General features: G+C 30.7%; 2 protein-coding genes across 2 annotated transcripts in view; one reads left to right on the top strand and one right to left on the bottom strand.

Moving 5' to 3' along the window:
* The window catches only part of LOC113375246 (filamin-A-like), a 47,698-nt gene extending 30,488 nt beyond the window's left edge, over window positions 1-17,210 (top strand). Inside the window, exons 2-12 of the mRNA XM_026615190.1 lie at window positions 1,024-1,164; window positions 3,407-3,576; window positions 3,654-4,328; window positions 4,455-4,563; window positions 5,051-5,215; window positions 6,876-7,115; window positions 9,729-9,925; window positions 11,972-12,170; window positions 15,056-15,298; window positions 16,720-16,926; window positions 17,007-17,210. Of these exons, the coding sequence (XP_026470975.1) occupies window positions 1,035-1,164; window positions 3,407-3,576; window positions 3,654-4,328; window positions 4,455-4,563; window positions 5,051-5,215; window positions 6,876-7,115; window positions 9,729-9,925; window positions 11,972-12,170; window positions 15,056-15,298; window positions 16,720-16,926; window positions 17,007-17,191 (2,520 nt within the window). The 5' untranslated portion in view covers window positions 1,024-1,034 and the 3' untranslated portion in view covers window positions 17,192-17,210. The remainder of the gene's footprint in view (window positions 1-1,023; window positions 1,165-3,406; window positions 3,577-3,653; window positions 4,329-4,454; window positions 4,564-5,050; window positions 5,216-6,875; window positions 7,116-9,728; window positions 9,926-11,971; window positions 12,171-15,055; window positions 15,299-16,719; window positions 16,927-17,006) is intronic.
* A 2,314-nt stretch (window positions 17,211-19,524) lies between these two features.
* LOC113376292 (diuretic hormone class 2-like) overlaps window positions 19,525-21,276 on the bottom strand; it is an 87,693-nt gene continuing 85,941 nt past the window's right edge. Inside the window, exon 4 of the mRNA XM_026616196.1 lies at window positions 19,525-19,663. Coding sequence (XP_026471981.1) covers window positions 19,525-19,663 — 139 coding nt within the window. The remainder of the gene's footprint in view (window positions 19,664-21,276) is intronic.

Consider the following 21,276-nt stretch of genomic DNA (forward strand, 5'->3'; position numbering starts at 1 on the left):
TATTCAAAATATATAATTATACCCACTACCGGCTTTACATACTACCCAATCTTCTTCAACTAAGTTACAACTAGCCCCAAAATTTTGATTCAACTAACCACAGGTGCGATTTTTTTAGCAGTCACAAAGTTTGTTACCTATCATTAAATATTGATAAACTTGAAACAAAATAATATTATAAATTTCAATATTATACAATAATAATAACGCAATCCAATATTGTATAATAGTCCAATTTTAAATTACCTGTAAATGATGCACCTGCACAGTTCTGTTTATTTCGTCGGCCTGCGGTACAACTATATTATGCAAGAAGGTTTACATGTCTAATCGATACAAACATTGTCAATGTCGTTTAAGAATCTATTGAAAAACGCTTGTTACTACTTGCCCCTGTTGCAATAAGCTCATAGTTCCCTTATGTACATATTTAAAAAAAAAATTGAGGAAAGTTGTCATATTGGTTTTTATCGTAATTATTTTAGAATTGCTGAATGATGCAACATATCAAATGTCAAAACGTGTAAATAAAAAAGAATCTGCTTTCACTCATATTTTTTCCAAATTTGGTCTCATTCAATTCAGAATGGCTTGAAACGTCGAGGAAACATAAAATTAGCAAATCGGATTTTTTTAATGAAAACATAAACTTATCCTTCGGGAAGTTAATCAATATCAATATTATGCTATCAATGCCTTTTATTAGTTGTATTGCAAAGTTTTATATGTCAACAACTCACTGTGACCATTACCCTTCTGCAATTGTTACCACTTCAATTTAAAACAGATTTCTTGTTATAAATTTCACTTTCTAATAACGAGAGTAAATTCATATGTTCCACTTTTAGCATCTATAAAACTAGTTTTAATGTATCACTCAGACTTCTAATAATTTTATCATTATGCCAGCCAGACACTTTACGACGGAGATTTTACCCGTTTCTGTATTTTCTGTTGGCACTGAACCAAATTATAGTATATAAAATGAGCTTTAACATTAATTTTGTTTTTCCTTGTTTTCAGCTGACTTTAATATGCCGACCACTACTAAGGACACACCCTTTGTTGAGGACAATCGTGATGGAACCATCAGCGTCAAATATGATCCAAGGGAACAAGGAACCCATGAACTTTTTATCAAACACAACGATGCCGAAGTTCCAGGTAAATTGGAATTGAAATAGAACTTAATTTTAATTTAATAGTTAGAATATATTTTGTCTTTTGGATGGCGCAACTGATGGTTCTTTGACCTTACGACCACAAAGTTCTCAGTTCAAATCCAAAGCGGAACTGATTACTATTTTTACTTGAAAATAGTAATCAGTAATATAATAGTAATCAGAAAATATATCAGAAAATGTTTACAAGTGTGAATAACTTTTCCTGAAAATCTTATGTAAAAATTGAGTTATTAATACTAATTTGAAGTACTTGAAAATATAATCACAACTGGTGAAGAACCAAACCGTTGGTTTGTCTAACAAGAATCTGCAATTATTAAATATCTTCATGAATTAGACAGATTTTAATTTATATAGTGAAAGTAACTTTTCTGAGCAGTGCTAGACAGAAAATTAATTAGAAAATAATAATTTGAAATAAATCGTAACTTGAAAGAACAATAATTAATAATAAAATTTTGTAGCCTTCTACTAGGCATCTGTAGAAAAAGCTGACAACAATTACTAGTCATCTTCCTAAAACGGATGGATAGTATTTTACACGAAAAAAAAGAATATATTTTGTTAGTTCAATAAATTAATGCTATAGTTTAATTTCTACTGGAAATACAAATTAAATCATGCATAAAATTCAAGTCAAAATACTAAACTCAAGTAAAAGAAAAATTGTTTTAAATTTTGTTTGAAATGTGTTTTAAATGAATGTTAGTTAAATAATGGTTTGTTAGTATTAAAGAGATGCTCTAGTTTCCTTTCTCCTGGAACATTATATAAATACACTAATATCAACAAATTTTTAATTTTTTTAAATAAGATATGATGTTGTCTATATTTATATGATAAAAATATTAGGCAGAATCATTTTATACCTTCTGCAGTTACTTTAAATCAGGTCTTTTAATTCCATGTCAATAATTATTATTTTGAACTTACCTGCACTTCAAAAGTTACTCATTTTGTGGGATGTGCTTAAATTACTTAATTATTTATATTTATAATTTTTTAGTCATATGAACTTTTGTAAAGTGAATGTTATTATTATACAAAATTAGGGTACAATTCAATAAAAGTAAATCCATAGGTATATTTTAATCTTTTTAATTTGTATAAATTTACAATAATTTACACGTCAATTAACTACTTTCAACAATTTCAAAAAAAAATCGTCGAATTTAGAACATTATTTGGAACTCTTTTATATTTTTATTTGCTCTATGACACTGATACAATACTATTAATATAAAAAAATATTTTGACCAAATATTAATAGGGTAGGTTCAAGTCACTAAAATAATATTCTGTTACCAAGTATAACTATCATTTCAGTTTCATAATAGTGCACAGCTGTATAAATATAATAAATCTCGTAAGTAGTTAATATTTTATACCGCTGAAACATTTGTCTTTCAATTAATGATAGAAATACAAATATATTTTGACACATTTAAACAGGCGTATCTCATTTAGAATTGCAGGTTTAGTTATGCCAAATCACAATTAGTAATCACATGTTTAAAAGCATTCCTGCACCTTTGATCGAGTGCGAACATTTTGCAATGCGTTTATTTTTGTGAACTGATTAAATGCAATTACTTTGATGATCGATTGAATATAATATAATGGTGTACTACTTAGTATCAAACACTATTATAAATGCCAAAAAGTAAGGTATAATCAGACTGACATATTACATATACCCACTTACCCACATGCCAGGCATATATTAACTAAATTCTAAAAATTTTGCACGGTTTTCAGCATACCATTGTATCTTATTATGGATTTTAAAACTATGTAGATTTTTGTACAATTGATGACCTATTTTATTTGCAAATACCTCACATAAGATTTGTAATAGAGTTGTCAAGATTTTTAACCTGTTGTGATATATTTGCAAGATGTTAGCTCCTTCTGAACTATTTTTAAAGCCGCATCGTCTTGAGACCAAGCTGCCATGCAGCACATTCTTTAGTGAAAGATTTATGAACAATTTCTATAATTACTCACAAAATGATGGTCAATCATGTCGAGTTTGATAATATTACTAATCCTAATGAATACTATATATATATATATATATATATATATATATATATATAATATTGTTTGCGTTAAATATATTAAATGTTGTTAAAGTTTCAAGCAAAACGAGTTTATAGTTTAATACAAGAATATTTATTTTTCTATTATTAATATGAGTTTTTCACTGTTTTTTCAAAAAGGATCACCTTTCAAATTCCACGTGGACGCCGTAACTTCTGGATATATCACAGCCTATGGTACAGGTTTGACACAAGGAGCAACTGGCAAGCCAAGTGTTTTCACTGTATCCACAAAAGATGCAGGAGCTGGTGCACTCTCCATGTCTATCGAAGGACCTTGCAGAACTGAAGTAAGTTAATGCAACTAGAGCTAGTACATGATACATATGTTGTAATGATATAATCATGTTGTTTTTTAATTTTGTAGCTCAGTTGCCACGATAACAAAGATGGTACTGTATCCGTCTCATATCTTCCTGCCGCTCCAGGAGATTATACGATCAAAATTCGCTACGGTGATCGCCACATCCAAGGTTCTCCATTTTGCGCTAAAGTCACCGGAGAACCTCTTAAACGTAGCCAAGTAATGCAAAGAACAGTCAGTGAAGTTACTCTACCCGTAAAACCGGGAGAGTTTGATATATCCACTGTTAACGCTTCAGTGCAATCAACTGCAGGACTCGAAGAACCCTGTATGTTGAAACTGATGCCAACTGGAAACATCGGAGTTGTCTTCACCCCACGTACAGCTGGTGATCACACAGTATCAGTTAAGAGATTAGGAAAACATGTAACCAATTCACCATTCAAGATTGTCATTCTACCTCACGAAGTAGGAGATGCCACGAAAGTTTTGTGCAGCGGACCAGGGTTGAATCAGGGAAAAACTCATGCGGATAATATTTTCACAGTTGATACTCGAAATGCAGGGTATGGAGGACTTGCCTTGTCTATTGAAGGCCCAAGCAAAGTGTTGATCCAGTGTAATGATCAACCTGATGGAACAGTGAGACTTTCTTATAAACCAACTGAACCCGGTTACTATGTGTTGAACTTAAAGTATGCTGATCACCATGTCACTGGGTCTCCGTTTGCTGTAAAGGTTGGTGGAAAAAATATTTAATAATTATAGAAGAAACATTTTCTAATACATATAATTACTTGAAACACATGTTTTTTTAGGATTCCATAAATGTAGAAAAAAACATATAAATTTTATTATTTTCAGGTGAGCGGCGATGGTTCCAACAGACAGCGCGAGAAGATGCAAAAGCACCGCGAACCTGTGCGAGCAGCAGATCCTGGCCAACCCTGCAAACTGACCTTCAAAATGTCAGGTGCCACATAATATAAAATATTGCTCCTGCTATAAAAAATCCACGATATGCGTGGCGAGCATTTATTTCTGGACGGAATGTGTAATTTGCCGAAATTTATAACTGCTCATATGCGACCGCAACATTACTTCATCCGCGGAGAACGTTTCGAGTCCCTCTCAATCGCGATGATAAATTAGATTAGGCGTGACTCTTTTCTAAACCAAATTCGTTTCTAGCCTCAATCGTAGCTTGAAATAACGAGCATACCTGGGTGAAAATACGTATTTAACAGCTCCTATGTTAACAACATTAGTTGAAAAAATAATTTGACTATATTGTCGGTATTAAAATTAAATATTTCAATGTGATCATACATTTCGGAATTGTTTCAATACAAAGTGATAATAAAATTATTTTTATAAGTTTTATAAATACGTCAAATTTTAAGTATATTATTAAGTATAAAATTATGCTATAATTAAATTTCATTTATTATTTCATTTAGGTATTAGTACCTTTGATCTTGCTGCTACGGTTAAGGAACAGGACGGGGTTGCCGAAGATGCCGAAGTTACTGAAGAGGAAGATGGGGTATACGCCGTTAACTTTGTACCCCAAAAACAAGCATTGTATATTATATCAGTCAAGCATAAAGACATTCATATCTCAGGTAAGGCCGCACAAATTAACTAAGTAATACAATTACAATAAGTAAATGTTTAACTTAGAGAATCCTCCAATAATAACGATGTTTTATGTATCTGTGGTATTACGCGTACAAACTTTTGAGACTAAAGTTCACTTAACACATTTGTTAAAACACATATTGTATAAATTATAGATTTACTAGGTTTATTTATTTTCTATAACTCTTGAGTGACGCAATTTTTTTTTTAATAAGAAAAGGAATAATTTCCTACGGTTCCGGGATGTGATTTTCAAAAACAATCGAAAATTTTACCATTTTTTCTCGTAACTAAATTTACACGTGATGTTTGGTGGGGGAGGGGGGGTAATTTTGAATATCACCACGAATCACCAAAGGAGAGGGAGAGTCCAAAAATTCTTAAAAAATCGATCACATGATTAATGGACGACCCTGCATAAGAATATTCCTACAATCTAATAAGAATCAAGTTAGAATACAATATGATTTTGGTAAGAACACAACAAGATTCCGGGAAGAAACATGTAAAATTATTGTGGTTAAATCTAATAAGATTTCGGTCTTCTAATATCCCGGCTAGAATCTAAGAAGATTCTCATAAATTTTGAATAAGAATATATAAAGTTCTCATCAGATTCTTACCAAAATCCTATTCGCTTATTATATGATACCTATAATATTCTTGTCAATGAATGGTATACATATTAAAGGGCACAACTAGTGTGAAATTTTCAAAAAATCGAATTTTCAATTTTTCCATATTTCGATAGGTTATACCTTTAAAAATAACATACCCAAATTTTATATCGATGTCTTAAATATTCTTTGAGTTACAGCCATTTAAGGAGTATATATATAGTATATAGTATAACGATCATTTTATCTTCAAACGCGTTTTTCTCGAAACAGCATTTTCCGAATTTGCTGCAGCGATTACTCAAAAACAAATGATCCGATCACTATCGAATTTTTTTTTTACATGTTCTATATATAGTTTTCCGTAAAATGAACTATCGATTTTTTGATCGGATCAAAAATCGAATTTTGGCAGCCCAAAAACAACCAAAATTTTGAGTAAAATTCCACTTTTTTGAAAAAAAACGCCGTCATTTTGTCAATTTTTGATTTTTTTTTTCTTTATAGTAGTTCATTTTACAGACAATATTATCTAGTTTAACGTGAATTTTTTTTTTTAATTTCATCCACGTAGAAGGCCGGAATCACTGCAGCAGTGAAGGGCCTTTTTTTGTCGCGCCGTTGGAGATCGACGATAACTTAAGAAATATTTAATTTTTTTCTTCAAAAATTTTACTATGTTTTCTTGAAACATGTATAAATATGTTCCTAAAATTTTGAAATAATTGATAAAGTAGTTTTTCTAATATAAATTTCCAAAAATCACCTTTTTTAGGCGGTTACACTAGTTGTGCCGCTTAAACATATTACATCCTCATTGGATTCTTATTACATTTGTGCTAGTTTTTTTATAAGATTGTCATAAAGTCTTTAATAGCTTCTTATTAACTTTCCGTAAAGTAAGTTATAGTAATCGCAAAAAAAACGAAAATGCAAATTTTCATTTATTTAATTTTTGGTACGGCCACACGCCACTAGTTGAATTTTATTTGAATTGAATTTAGATTCATAGTTTTTATTTTTTTAGGATCACCATTCCCATACACGGTAGGTCCGTTGACAGACTCCGGTGCTCACCTTGTAAAAGCAGGAGGTGCGGGTCTCCAACGCGGAGAACAGGGCCACCCAGCCGAAGTAAATGTGTGGACGCGCGAGGCTGGAGGGGGTGCTCTCGCAGTGGCCGTTGAGGGACCATCCAAGGCGGTCATCGACTTCAAAGATCGTAAAGATGGTTCCTGTCACTTCTTGTACACTGTTACTGAACCGGGTAAGAAATAATAACATCTACTACTGTTATACTAGTAGGTGTTATAATTAGTAATTTATTATTTATAAGGATATTTTCTTAATGTTATTGACATTTTTGCAGATGTTTATAAAAGAACTTTTATTATAAACGGTTGATATATTTGTGCTTTTTATGTATATAAATTGCATATTGATGCATATATATTAATCTCAAATTCTAATCTAAAAGATTTCCTCTTTATTTCATTTTTTCGAAATTTTAGTATATTCTTTAGTCTATATCTACGTCTTATATGAATGGACTAATGGGTCTATTCAAGGATAGCATATGACTAACGGGTGGTCCATCTAGTGATCTAGTGATCTTACGGTTTAGATATTTCTGTAAAGAAAACATATAAAGTATTATACATCGTTAGAAAGGTCTCAAAATTCTTATTTTTTTCCATATATCGCAACTTTGAATTCCGCACGGTGTGGCCAACGGGCAAATTGCTATCGATAAATTCCAATTTTTAAATCAGCCACCTTATATATTATGTTATTACTTTTCTGTAACTTAAAATTAAATGTGTAATGTAAAATTTGGTATTCGGTGCACCTATTTTATATTCACAAAATCATGTTTTCTTCATATCGGTCTCAATATAAGCGATACCTATGATTTTTAACGAGCGTATATTTAAATTTATGATCCAATCACAAGCTGTGAACAAACCTTCAAATAGCACAAATGCCAAAATAACATTATATCGACTTCACGCATATTTTATTTATAAGTGCAGTGTTTTAGTATCTATTATTTTGAATTGCTGAATGTTATTTCTTTAGTTTTATATGGAATAAAACAGGGCACCAAGAATAGCTATTACACTTATAATAAAATGTTGAACTGTATAGTTAAATTATAAAATAAGTTTAATGGCCAAATGGTGTAAATCGAAAGCCAAAAATCAAATTTCAAAAATGAAAAAAAAAAAAACATGTTGCACGAAATAAGTGCGATCTTGCTGTAAGATGTTTGTTCGAAAATTGGCCCATAGTTTACGTCGATTGATTTGCAATAACACATTTTAAATCATTAAAATAATAATGTTGTAACTCCGATAGAATTTTCCCTTTCTATGTATATAAACTGCATATTCATGCATATAAGTTAATTTATATTATACCTATACATTTTTTGTTTTTACTGTTCTGTTTTGTTTCTATGTGTTTCTACTTCTGTTTTGTTTATATGTGTTTTTTCTCTATTATATATTATTTATACATTCGCTCTCTTGATACGCGATTTTTCTACAATTAAATTGCAACATTGCTTTATGAATAATTTTAGGGACCAATTCTCGGATAAAATATAAAAATTATCGTAATTCTATGTTACGAGTCTGAATTCGTATGAGTGCGATCAGACGTTTTACAAATAAAACCTAATTTCAGATATGTGTTATCATAGAGACATCAAAAAAATATGGCTGGTGGTGTATGGTATCGTGCCTTAAGGTGAATTGCTGGAACTTCCCGTACCAAAAATTAAATATTTTAAAAAAGATTCAATTTTCTTTTAGAACTCGATTCCCATACTCGAAAAAAATCGAATTTTGAGATTTTTAAAGTTTTTGAAAATATTTCAAATATTTTGGAAATTTTGAACATTTTTTCAAAGCAATCGCGATACGATAGCTACGTAGAAATAAAATATCGAAGCGCGTGGGCGCCGCGTATTGGTATGGAACCCATAGAAAAGTAAATAACATTTGTTTTTATTATTAAAATATCTATGAAATATGTGATCATTTGATGTGCAGATATCTAATGATCATTTTTGTCCACCGAATGGCATTGTTTTTCACTTTTTTTATTGGATCTCCGAGACTGCTGCACCTGCCTCCACAAAACTTTGAACGGTATTTCATTTTGTCAATACAAATAAAATGACTTTTAAATTATTCAAATCGGACGCTCTATTCTCTCAAAAAATCTATCATCATGTTTGGCACTTTTTGCCCCGTATCTTCGAAACGACTGGACCTGCCTTTGACAAAAACTAATCAGCACTTCTCTTTATCAATACGAATCGAATGTTTTTTCAATTATTCAAATCGATTGATCCGTATTTCCGAAATTGTCGACGAAAATTTGTATCCGCACAAACATACTCTCTCATACACATAAATAAATACACAAACACATACATACATACGTACACACACACATACATTATTTTTTTTTAAAGTATGCCAAAATGTTCAGAAGATCTGAAAATGTAAAGATATGCAATTTTTTTCATTTTCGATTTTTTGCGATTACTAAAACTTGTCCTACGGGAAGGTGATAAAATTGTTATGCAACATTTGTGTATTTTGGAGGTTAGGCTTTATGTGGAAAACGTCTGTAAGCAAATATACAGCTTCTTGACATTCTGTCAGTTTGTGACCAACTCATACGAATATAAAACCGTAACATAGAATTACCATAACATTTCTATTTTGTCTGTCCATTGGTCCCTTATTAGTTATTAAATTTGATGCAATTGACATGCACCTTGCAACTGACCATCTCCACAACGCAATGACCTAGTGAAGGGCGTCTAGACTTAGAGTTAACATATGCGCATTTTATAAATCCACAGGTGAATACCGAATCGGTATCAAGTTCAATGATCAGTACATACCGGATGCCCCGTACAACGTGATAGTGTACCCTACTGGAGGAGATGCACAGAAGCTCGAGATTGCACAGTTCCCCAAAGGCATCGTTCCGACTGATAAACCGGCTCAATTTATTATTCGGCGCAACGGCACCACGAAAGGACAATTGGACGCGAGGGTACGAAAAGTTCACGATATTATTTTGACTTCTCCGCTTTATACCGAAGAGACGCCTGCTTTTGCTTAATTTAATTGTCGCATTTGCGAAAATTTCAATTGATGAATTACGTATACTAAACTTTATGGTCACATGTGCAATGAATTTTGAATTAATTTATATAATTGATATAAAATGTGTTTAAAGCTACTATTCCTACTACAATTTTTTTGTAGGCTTAATTAATTGATATCTATTAGGTATAACTAACAAACGAACGACATGATTAGCTAATTTATATAATACTTTATATCTGTATTAGTTTTAGCTAAGGTGACCATATTTTTTTGCATGAAATCCGGGACGAACTAGAATGTGTGTGAGAGCGGGGGGGAGGGGGTGTTGGTGAGCTAAAAACTTATATGCACATTGTTTCGGTTCCAATTTTCTAGTTTAAATATATTTTAAAAAAATATCGGCAATCAAACTATTTTTAAATTCCGGGACAAAACACCTAAAACCGGGACAAATATTGCTTTTAGAAAAAAACGGGATGCAAGGTGGAAAATCGGGACTATCCCAGACAATCCGAGACGTATGGTCACCTTAGTTTTAACGCATTAGTTTTTGTTACATTAATCAGTATATTTTAAAATTACAATTGATAACATCAAATTAATTGGAGTATTTTAAATGTATATTAATTTTTATATTTTATAATTTAAAAAACAAATTAAATTAACAAATTAATTAAAAATCATTATTAATTAAAATTAATTACAAATTAGTGGCTGAACTGCGGCAAGTTACATGAATGTACCGGTATATGTAAATTTAACCAAGAATTGTAAGTAAATAATAAGATTTTTACAGTATTCAGATTTAGTAAATTTCCGAATTGTAGCGATACAATTATGGAACATTTGCGTTGTCCATTATTCATTTTTTCATTTTATTTATGTCTTTTATACATAGCCCACAGAATAGTTCCAAGAGCTTTTAAAAATACTAAAAATAAGATAATATAGTTGCTACAGATATAATACAAAATAGTATAACATATAATGTATCAATTTCATGAACTAACATAAAATAAAATCATATACTAAAACATATTTAGGGAGAAATATAAAGATTAAGTGGAGGAGATGGAGAATATTTGGCTTAGACAAGTGTTGTGAATATCAATATTATTATTGAGTTAAAGTTAGAGGACATTAGTATAATAGGGAAATTTAACAGAAAATTAATTTAGAAATAGGATAATTAAAAAAATTATTGTGTTTGTGAAGATAATCCAGGAACGTTAAATAATAGTTGGTTAAAAATTTGAAGGCAGTCTATAGCATTATCACAAAGTTTATATAGGAACAAAATACTATTTATAAAACAACATGTGGCAAGATTTCATTTGCTGAATTCATTAAGCAAAGTGTTGTGGTTGATGCCACATTCATCATATACTATATAAGACTCTCAAAGAACATAGAATTTGGATTCTTTACAATAGAACTATTTACAACTACTCGATCAAAAGAAAATGAGAAAAATTCTCAACGCTGTACTGCATATAACAATGCATTGCTTTATTGAAATATAGATATATAGAGTATATCTAGAATATCGGAAAAGATTTCAAAAATTAATGAAATTCCGATGATCGTAATTATTTTTATAAATGACAATCAAGATTTCCATTCAAGGGGTTAATAACATCACGCGGATCAAACATTCGTCTTAACAGTTAAGGAAATAATTTTTTTTGAAACTTATGTAATGAAATTTGAAATGCATAGATAATTGAATGTACTCATAATTAGTCATATAATTAATAATCGTTTTATTTAATACGACTTAATTATACTAAATTACTCATAAGTTCAACATGGTCTGTACTTACGTTGCAACCGACTGATGCAAACTAATTGCACCACAAAGAACGGTATATATTATAACTTTAGTTATAAATTAAACTCCAGAACTAAAGTTCAAAATTCAAACATGTCCTTATTATGTAAATAATGCTATTCTTATGTTCCTCTTGTCACACTACATTGTTACTTACAGCTCCTTGCTCCGTCTGGAAAGGAATACGACTGTTTCACCCAATTAGTCGACGAGGAGCAGTACTCGGTGCGTCTGTTTCCCCGTGAGACCGGCATTCATAATATTATGGTCAAATTCAACGGAATTCATATTCCAGGATCACCTTATCTTCTGAAAGTGGGCAATGAGGATGTAGACCCTGCTGCAATTTCGGCTAGCGGTGAGTGAACATAAAAATGAGAATTAGGTGGTGGAGTCAAATGATATATGCTATTATCATCATTCATTGTCAGTTTATTTATTAAGATGGTATTCTAGTGTAGAGACATGAATTTTAGGTCATGTTAAAAAGAGGCACTAGCATTTTTTCTATAATTTATTTATCAAAACAAAAAAAAGTTATTAATTTTGAAAACTAGCAGTTGCTGAAGTCAGGGACCCAAAAAACTTGATACGTGATCATGCCTACGATTGTAGCCCTCCTAGTAATCCACAAAAAAAACGGATTACTAATCTAGAATGTTGTCGCTATGGTATATACAATGGATTTTTTTTTTGACAAAATGGCGACTGTTTGAAAAAACAGGTTGTTTTTTAACCACTTTTTTGAGCTTCTATAAAAAAGATTATCCGAAAATTTCAAGTAAATCGGTTCAGAACTCTAGGAATCAGTAGGCATCGAATTGATAAAAATGGTTTTGAGAAAAACGCGTTTAAAGTTTTGCAATGGGAAGGAAACATAAGAAGATTACCATGGTCAAACATCTGTATCTCGTATCTCCAAAAACAATTTAAATTTAAAAAAAAATTCTTGTATACATATTTTTAAATAGTTTAACTTTGAAAATATGATACAAAAAAAACGATTTTTTTTAATTTTTACACTAGTATACCCCCTTAAACGCAAGAACTTAAAAAGCTGTGGAACCAAAATTTTTGTATGATTTTCTACTCACCTTTTACAAATGAAAATTACAAAAAGTTGTGATTGGGCGAGGCGAATTGATGTTACCCGAAAGTTACTGAAAATAGCCCATTATAGAGATACGTTTCACGTATTATTATTGTAGGACCGAGTGAAACAAATTTGATTATTTCGTGATTTCATTTTGTATATCTGAACAAATTCAAAATTAAATATTTTACGTTGAAAGTGCAGAAAATTCGAAATGCATTTCTGAATTTATATTTTGCATTTTTTGGATGAATAATAATAAATTTAGAAGACAGTAACACAGGCACTGAAGAATTGGCAAAAGACAATTATAACCGACAATTAAATCATCATCTTAAAAAAAATATGACAATCTTATTCTTCATTCACATTTCAAATATAAATTTTGCCCATTATTGTTGAACACATTCTCAATCCTAAGAATACGAGGTCTGTTCAAAAAGTACCCGGAATTTTCGTTTTTTCAAAAAAATATTTATTTATTCGTCTACATTAATGTGGTCCCCTTCAAAGTAGTCCCCCCCAGATATAATACACTTATGCCAGCGTTTTTTCCAATTTTCGAAGCACCCTTGATATTCACTTTTTGATATGTCCTTGAGCACTCTCAGCGATTTTCTTCAATCGAGGAAAACCGCCGTCCTTTCATGGGTCTCTTCAACTTTGGGAATAGGAAAAAGTCACACGGAGCCATATCTGGTGAATTTTTGCACTTTGCAACACTTTATTTCATTTTTTACGCAAAATTTAATACAAATTCTTTGACTTTTCAATTCTTCCATTGTAAAAATCGCCGAGCTCAGAAAAACACGTCGAACCTTAGCGACTACCACAGACAAAGTAAACAGTGAATATAGCTGAAAATTTCATCATACTTTAGGGGCATGTATACCAACACAATAAAAAAAAATTTTGACAATCAGACACTCCAGACCCGCGAAATTTAATTATTAGTAATTCCGGGTACTTTTTGAACACACCTCGTATGTCATGGATGACTGAATAAAGTCGTTTATTTGGTATTTATATATATTTATTATATATAAAATAATCATAAAAATTCTTTAAAAATTTACTCGTAGAATTCAATTGTTTACTGTATGGACATGTTAACAACTCAATAGTTGTTTTTCCAACATGTCCATATAGTATACAATGCCCCTTTACGGCTGACAATTGTAAATTTCCCAAATTTACTAAATGTCTGTAACTGGACAGTTGTAAAAAATAGAGAATAAAAAAATCACTTGTTAGGCTTAAGATTTTCGTAACCTTACGATTTTTAGTAGACAATATTTATTTTCACTGTCAAATCAAATTGAAATGTTTCATATATTTATTTTTTATTCTGTTGCAAAATTTTGGCTTAAAAAATTTGGAACTATTCATAAAATAAATGTCCATCATCAATATATGATCGAAAAGATATAATCTGCTCACTCTGTTATAGAACGATTATTAAAAAACATTATTTTAAGAATAATAATTATTCTTAATTAATAATAAAAGTTTAGATTTTGTTTGCCTTTTTAGAGTGTCAAAACACTTTTTTTTGCAAAATTAGGTTAGTTTACAAACGTACGTAAAATCTAAAATAAATTTTGGTGAAACTATAGCAAAATAGTATAAATTTTACTACAAGGAATCTAAATTTTCTAGATAACAACTTGACGGGGAATTTATTGATTTGAAAATAATATAAAAACTTTAATTATTGAATACATTAATTAGTTACGTTCAATAATATATATGATGGAAATATTAATCATTAGTATTAGAGTAATCATCTTATTTTTGATGACGACTTGATAACGAGTCTGAATATAAATAAATAAATATTCTAGCTCACTTTTATTTTCATCTGCAGTGCTTCATATAAATATTCTCAAACTCCCAAAGTCTCTTATTCCGTATCATAATGAGTACGTTGTTTGAAAATACGTTTCGTCATTTTCTTAACTTCCAAAGTTTGAAAACATTAAAAAGTTTCGCTTACGGTTTTGTCATGCTTCCGCAATGTACCTCGAGGGCAATTGCTTAATACTAATAATATCCTTTTGTGTACAAAACATTAGTACACCTGAAGCTTAAAAATTATGCAAAAGTAGATAATGCACTTTTGTTCATTGTTTTGTTTTTTTTTATTACAGGCAAAGGTCTTCATTATGCGAAAACAGGACAAAAATCAGATTTCTTGGTGGATACTTGCGATGTGCCAGCTGGAACTTTGTGGGTAACTTTGGACGGGCCTGGAAGAGCGGCCATCGATTGTTCGGAGGTCGAAGATGGATATAAAGTTCGCTATACGCCTCTGGTTGCTGGAGATTACTACATTTCTGTTAAATATAATCAGTATCATATCATAGGATCGCCCTTCAAACTTCAAGTGGAAGGTAAGACTTAAATTGCAGACGAATAGAAAAAAATCATATAAAAATTCAATAATTAAATTTTTTAATTAATTGGTTTAAGATGTCTAAATTGTAAGAAAATAGTAAATCATAGATACATTTAATTCTTTGATAACGCGGTGTGTGTGTCCTGTGCAATATAAGAAGCGTGCTATAAGAAACTCAGAATTAGAACACCTTACAGCATTTGTATGATATTTTGAATTTCTAATAACATTCATTTAATAATGTTTTTGTGTACAAATAAAACTATTTACTACAATTGAATTATTGATTAAATTTAATTGAACATAATCCTAACTTAATCTGTCTATACCCTTTGACATTTGACATTTGACATATAAGCAGGCCTTCATATCCATCTTCATATTCATCATTCCAAATCTCGGATAAAATAGAAATGTTATTGTAATACTATGTTACGGGTCTATATACCTATGAGTTGGTAGTAACAAATTGTCAAAAAGTTATGTATTTGCTATGCGATCAGGCGTTATGCGCATAAAACCTAACCTACAAAACGTCAAACAACAATTTTATTATAAATGCATCTTTTAGCACCTGATTGCATAGCAAATACATAGCTTTTTGACAGTTCGGCACTAACAAATCGTACGAATATAGACCCAAAACATAGCATTACTATAACATTTTTATTTTATCTGAGAATTAGTCCCATTATTAGATTTATAATATTATAATGTCGCAGTACATCAAATAAAGACTTTGAACATTTTTTTTAAATTGATCTGAAACTGTTAGTTTTTCAAATAATATGAAATAACAACAAAATATATTATTGTCGATTACATTTTATTGATTAAATTTAATTAAACATATCTGTCAAAACCACTTGACATTTGACAGATAAGCTGGTCATATTCACATTCATCAGTTCAAACTACGCATTTTCCGCCCTTTGTTGATTTTCGTCAAATTTCAAATGTAAAGTTTCTAAGCCATTTTGAAATAATTTTTCACATTTTCCACGAATATTTCAAGACTAAAACCGGCCAAATCGGTGCAGTCGTTTTCGAGTCTTTGCATACCTTACATAATATTAAGCTTAATTTTCATATATAAAGGTGTATATGTGGTGAGAATCACTATAATAAGTTAAACGGACTGCAAATTGTAAATATTCCATCACCATAAGATATGAGTATAAAACCACTATTTAATTTATGATATATATTAATTTTCACTTTACAACCTAATTGTAACAATAGAAAAAAAAAAACTTTACAACCTTTTCCTTTTGTTATTTTTGCTCTCAGTTATTATAAGTTACAGGTATTTATATTCATACATTTATACCCCCTACCCCAAAGGATCCCGGTTTAAATAGAAAAACCCCTGGTCAAATCTTGACCAATATGTGATTGTGTATTTATTATTTTCAGGTGAGAATTTAGCTGAGTTAGGTGCCCAAGAAACTTCTTCAGTGAAAGTGCAGACAGTCCAGAAAATATCAAAGGAAGGCAAAAAACTTTTGCCAAATATGCCTGTATTTAACTCTGATGCCAGTCTTGTAACTAGCAAGGGAATAGGCCTTAAGAAAGCCTACATGGGCAAACAAAATCAATTCCAACTAAATGCAGCTGAAGCAGGTTAGTCACTATTTTCGAACAATTAATTTGTTTTAGTTTATTTATTTGGTTTGTATTACTTATCAAATATTTCTTTTTAGGAAATAACATTCTTCTAGTTTCCGTGTATGGTCCAAAAGGTTTCAACGAAGAAGTATCTATTAAACATACAGGAAAACACCAATATACAGTCAGTTATTTGGTGCGTGAACGTGGCGAATATATTTTGTTTGTAAAATGGGGAGATGATCATATTCCTGGATCGCCGTTTAAAGTGGACGCGTAGACGTCAAATATTAAAAGTTTTATATAGTTTAGAAATTCCTCGGTACAGAACACCCTCATTCCTTTGACCATCCATTGTATCTACTCCTATTTGTGTACTTACCTTGAAAATGCCGTGCAGCTCCCAATATTTCCGAATTATTAATAAGCTAATATTTTAATCACACTTAAAGACTTTTTAAATTTAAATTTATTTTTTTTATTTGGCGATTAATTAATTAGAAATTTTAAAATAACAAAAAGTTTATTTTTAAAATCGCAAATAATGGGCGCTCGCTTAACTTAATTTATTTTTTAAACGTTTGTACTAATGCTAGATTTTTTATAGCCAAGTCTGACAAATATGCCTGCTCTTACCTGTTTTGTGAGTTTATTAACAATCGACAACAGTTACTAATATTTTTAACTTTCTGGCGATCCACGGCAGGGTGTGTCCAGGTGAGTGCAATTTATGTTTCTAAATTAGTACATACTATCTAACCTTATTTCCTAACAAAAAACTTTAATAGGACTTTATCAGCCTAACCAAACTTGATTTGTTTAAGCTATTTTTTTACAGTCTTATTGGAATTTGATATTTATCTTATTACAAATTCTGAAAAAATGATCGCAGTCTTTAACATCTTAAATAATTGTAAATAAGTCATAAATTCTCTGTGAAATTTGAAACTCAAACGTTTGCACTGCTCTTGATATTTTAATTGCAACGCTTCTATAAATAATTTTCCTTGTACTCGTTATTAGATGATGAAATTTAAAATTTGTTATCGTGATAGTATTTATAATTTAATTTCTGACGTTTTCAGTAATCAAATTAAATGCATGCGCTTAGAGTATTTTAACACATTTTTTATTAATTAGACTTGTCCTGTCCATTTATCATTTTTTTTGAAATCCTGCCATAGTTTTAATTTGAATACTATTTTTCTGGATGCGATAAATTTATAAAGCTATTTGTTATATATTAGTTATTTAATTTTAAAATGGTTTATTATAATTATATATTACAGTATAAATAAATTATTTTAAATATTCGTATTTTTTTAACAAACATAAATATAACCCGAAAACGATTTATAGATATTGTGGCCAGATCTCGGATGAAATAGAAAGGTTATGATAATGCTATGTCACGGGTCTATACTCGTATGAGTTCGTAGTAACGAACTGTCAGAAAGTTAAGCATTTGCTGTGCGATCAGGCGTTTTACGCATAAAACCTAACCTACAAAACGCATTAGCGTCAAATAACAATTTTATTATAAGTGCATCTTTTTGATGTCTCTTACGTGAAGTTAGGTTTTATGTGTAAATCGCCACAGCAAATACATAGCTTTTTGATAGTTTGTTACGAACAAATCATACGAATATAGATCCGTAACATAGCATTACTATAACATTTTTATTCTATCCGAGAATTGGTCCCATTATTAGATTTATAATATTATAATGTCGTAGTACGCCAAATAAAGGCTGTGCACACTTTTTTTAAATTGATCTGAAACAGTTTGTTTTTTAAATGATATGAAATAAGAACAAAATATATTATTCTTGATTACATTTTATTAGATTTAAATTTGAATGGTTCACAATCTTAAAACGTATCACATCTACATTAATAGTTGGACTATTTCAATAATACAGAATTTTATACTTGTAATACATATACATACATAAACACATACATGTTTACATACGTATATGTATTAGTTTGTAAATTTATATATACATGATATCAACATTTATAATTGATATTCACTTATAAGTTGTTCAGAATGTATTTTTGCACAAACATATATCGCATTAGTCGCTATAAGTATTCGTTGGTTACTTTGTCGGTACAATTATATTTTTTTTATTTTGGGTGTACACACATGCTGAAATTTATGCGTTAATAATGAATATTTTAATTTACCATAGAAGGAAGCGTAGCATAGACAAGAAGAGTTAAATTAATTAGTTGTTGTGGATTGTCAACGTATTTTGAGTGCATATAGATAGGTATAAAGAATATTATATAAATATCGCTTGATTCCACAAGGACAACAATCAAGCTCTTTAAAGTTCTGTTTAAATATCACACAGTTGTACTATAAGTTTGTTGGAGGGATATGTATCAGAAACCGCATGCGCCTTTATGAATTTTTCAATTCAAAGTAAGCGGAATGCTAGGTTTTATTTAAAATATAACACTGACAAATCCACAATTTGTTTATACATTTTAAACTCTAATCCTGGAGCTAACAGAAACTAATAAATGCAACGATGATATTGATGTGAAACCAACAATACAAAGACGGGTGCGCTGTCGTTAGCAGCTAGCACTAAGAAGGGTTTACTCGGTCATCATGGGCTCCCTCTTCTTGCGGCCGGGACCTCCGGCGTAGTTGGCGGCTGCCAAGCCCATCAAGTGCTTGGCGGCCTGCGAACCAGAATAGCCACGGCTCAAGCCCAGATCTAGTCCGCGTTTGGTACTGGAAACACAACATTCGTAGGAAATCAATCAAATAACAAGGTCTTAGAATAGATACATTTTTTATATTAAATTCAAGGTAAATTGTGCTATAAATTAAAACATTTACAAGCTACCTAGAAATTTACACATTTATGGGCCGATTCTGCCGTAAATTTGACCAATGTTATGGCAAGGCTATGTTAAGCCCTGTTCATACGACGCTTGTTTTCTGGGTTGGATAGCATGCTTGATTTTGTCGCGTTAAATTTCATGATAGTTTTTCAAGCTGTTCAAATCACACGATTCCAGCAAGCTTGCTTGCCTTGAGTGAGATTCGTTTTAGCTTGCTAGATATTCTAATAGGACAAACCACATGACAAAATATTGCTTTCCTATTGATTCGAACGAACGAATCCATCCACAAAAATAGCACACGTTCAAAGTCCAAATCACTCGAGGCTTGTTAACTTCCCGCAGGGTAAGTAGGTAAGTTATTGTAATCGTCTAAAAATCGAAATTAAACATTTTTGCATTTCTCGACGTTTTGAAGGTTTCTGAACATTTTGGAATACCTCAGAAAAAATGGATGTGTGTGTGTATGTATGTATGGATACAATTGTTTGGTCACGTTTTCGGGCGCACGGATCGACCGGTTTGAATGGTTCAAAAACATTCGATTCGTGGAGCAGTTACGGAGATAAAGAGCAAAGAGTGCAGAAAATAGAAATCGAGTTTTTGAGTAAACGGAGCATCCCATTTAAATAATCTAAAAAACATTCAATTAGTAATGATTGGGAGAAGTGGTTATTAGTTTATGGCAAAGACAGGCCCAGCCATTTCGAAGATACAGAGCTAAATATGCAAAAATGGCAGTTTTTGAGGAAACTAAGCGTCCGATTTAAATGATTCAAAGAACTTTCTGCTTGTTTTTAAAAAAAATTTGGTTTTGGAAAAAAAAATTTGTTTCAAAATTTTTTTTTTCAATTTTTTTTTGTCGGAAATAATTAAGATTTTATTTTTAATTCTGACTAAAGTTTTCATATACTTTAAACAAATAATTTTAACTTTGCAATTTAGTTTATATAATTCTTATAAATATTAGACAATGTTTCAATATTTATAGAAATCTATTTGAAAACATTCCATATTCCTCGAACATTTTGTTACGGTACGGGAAGTTTTAGCAATTTGCCTTAAAGCACGATGCCATACACCCCACTAGTTTCGTTACTTTTTGCTGTTTAGCATGCTAGTTGTCAAGTTGAAAAATGTCATCATGGAAAAGTTAAAAAGTGCACTATTTTTGTGGATGGATTTGTTTGTGCCAACCAATAGGGAGTCAGCATTTGATCATCTGATTTATAATATTTGATAATTTAGCAAGCTAAAACCAATCTCACTCATAAATCTATTAAGTCAAAACAAATCACACTCAAAAATCAAGCGAGCTAAAATAAACAAGCTTAAAAATTAAACATGTGTAGATGTTCTAAGGGAGAACAAACGATTTATTTCTAAACTGTCTTCTAAAAAATTTGTATCTCAGTATCTTTTACCCCATATGCCATTTTGTTCATATAGTATGGTTTTCGTAATTAGTTGCATTTGTCCTTAATAAATATGTTATTATAG

This window comes from Ctenocephalides felis, unplaced genomic scaffold (assembly GCF_003426905.1).
Source record: "Ctenocephalides felis isolate EL2017-DRISC unplaced genomic scaffold, ASM342690v1 CF-g0.4_SCAFFOLD_01886, whole genome shotgun sequence".
In the NCBI taxonomy this organism is placed as follows: Eukaryota; Metazoa; Arthropoda; class Insecta; order Siphonaptera; family Pulicidae; genus Ctenocephalides; species Ctenocephalides felis.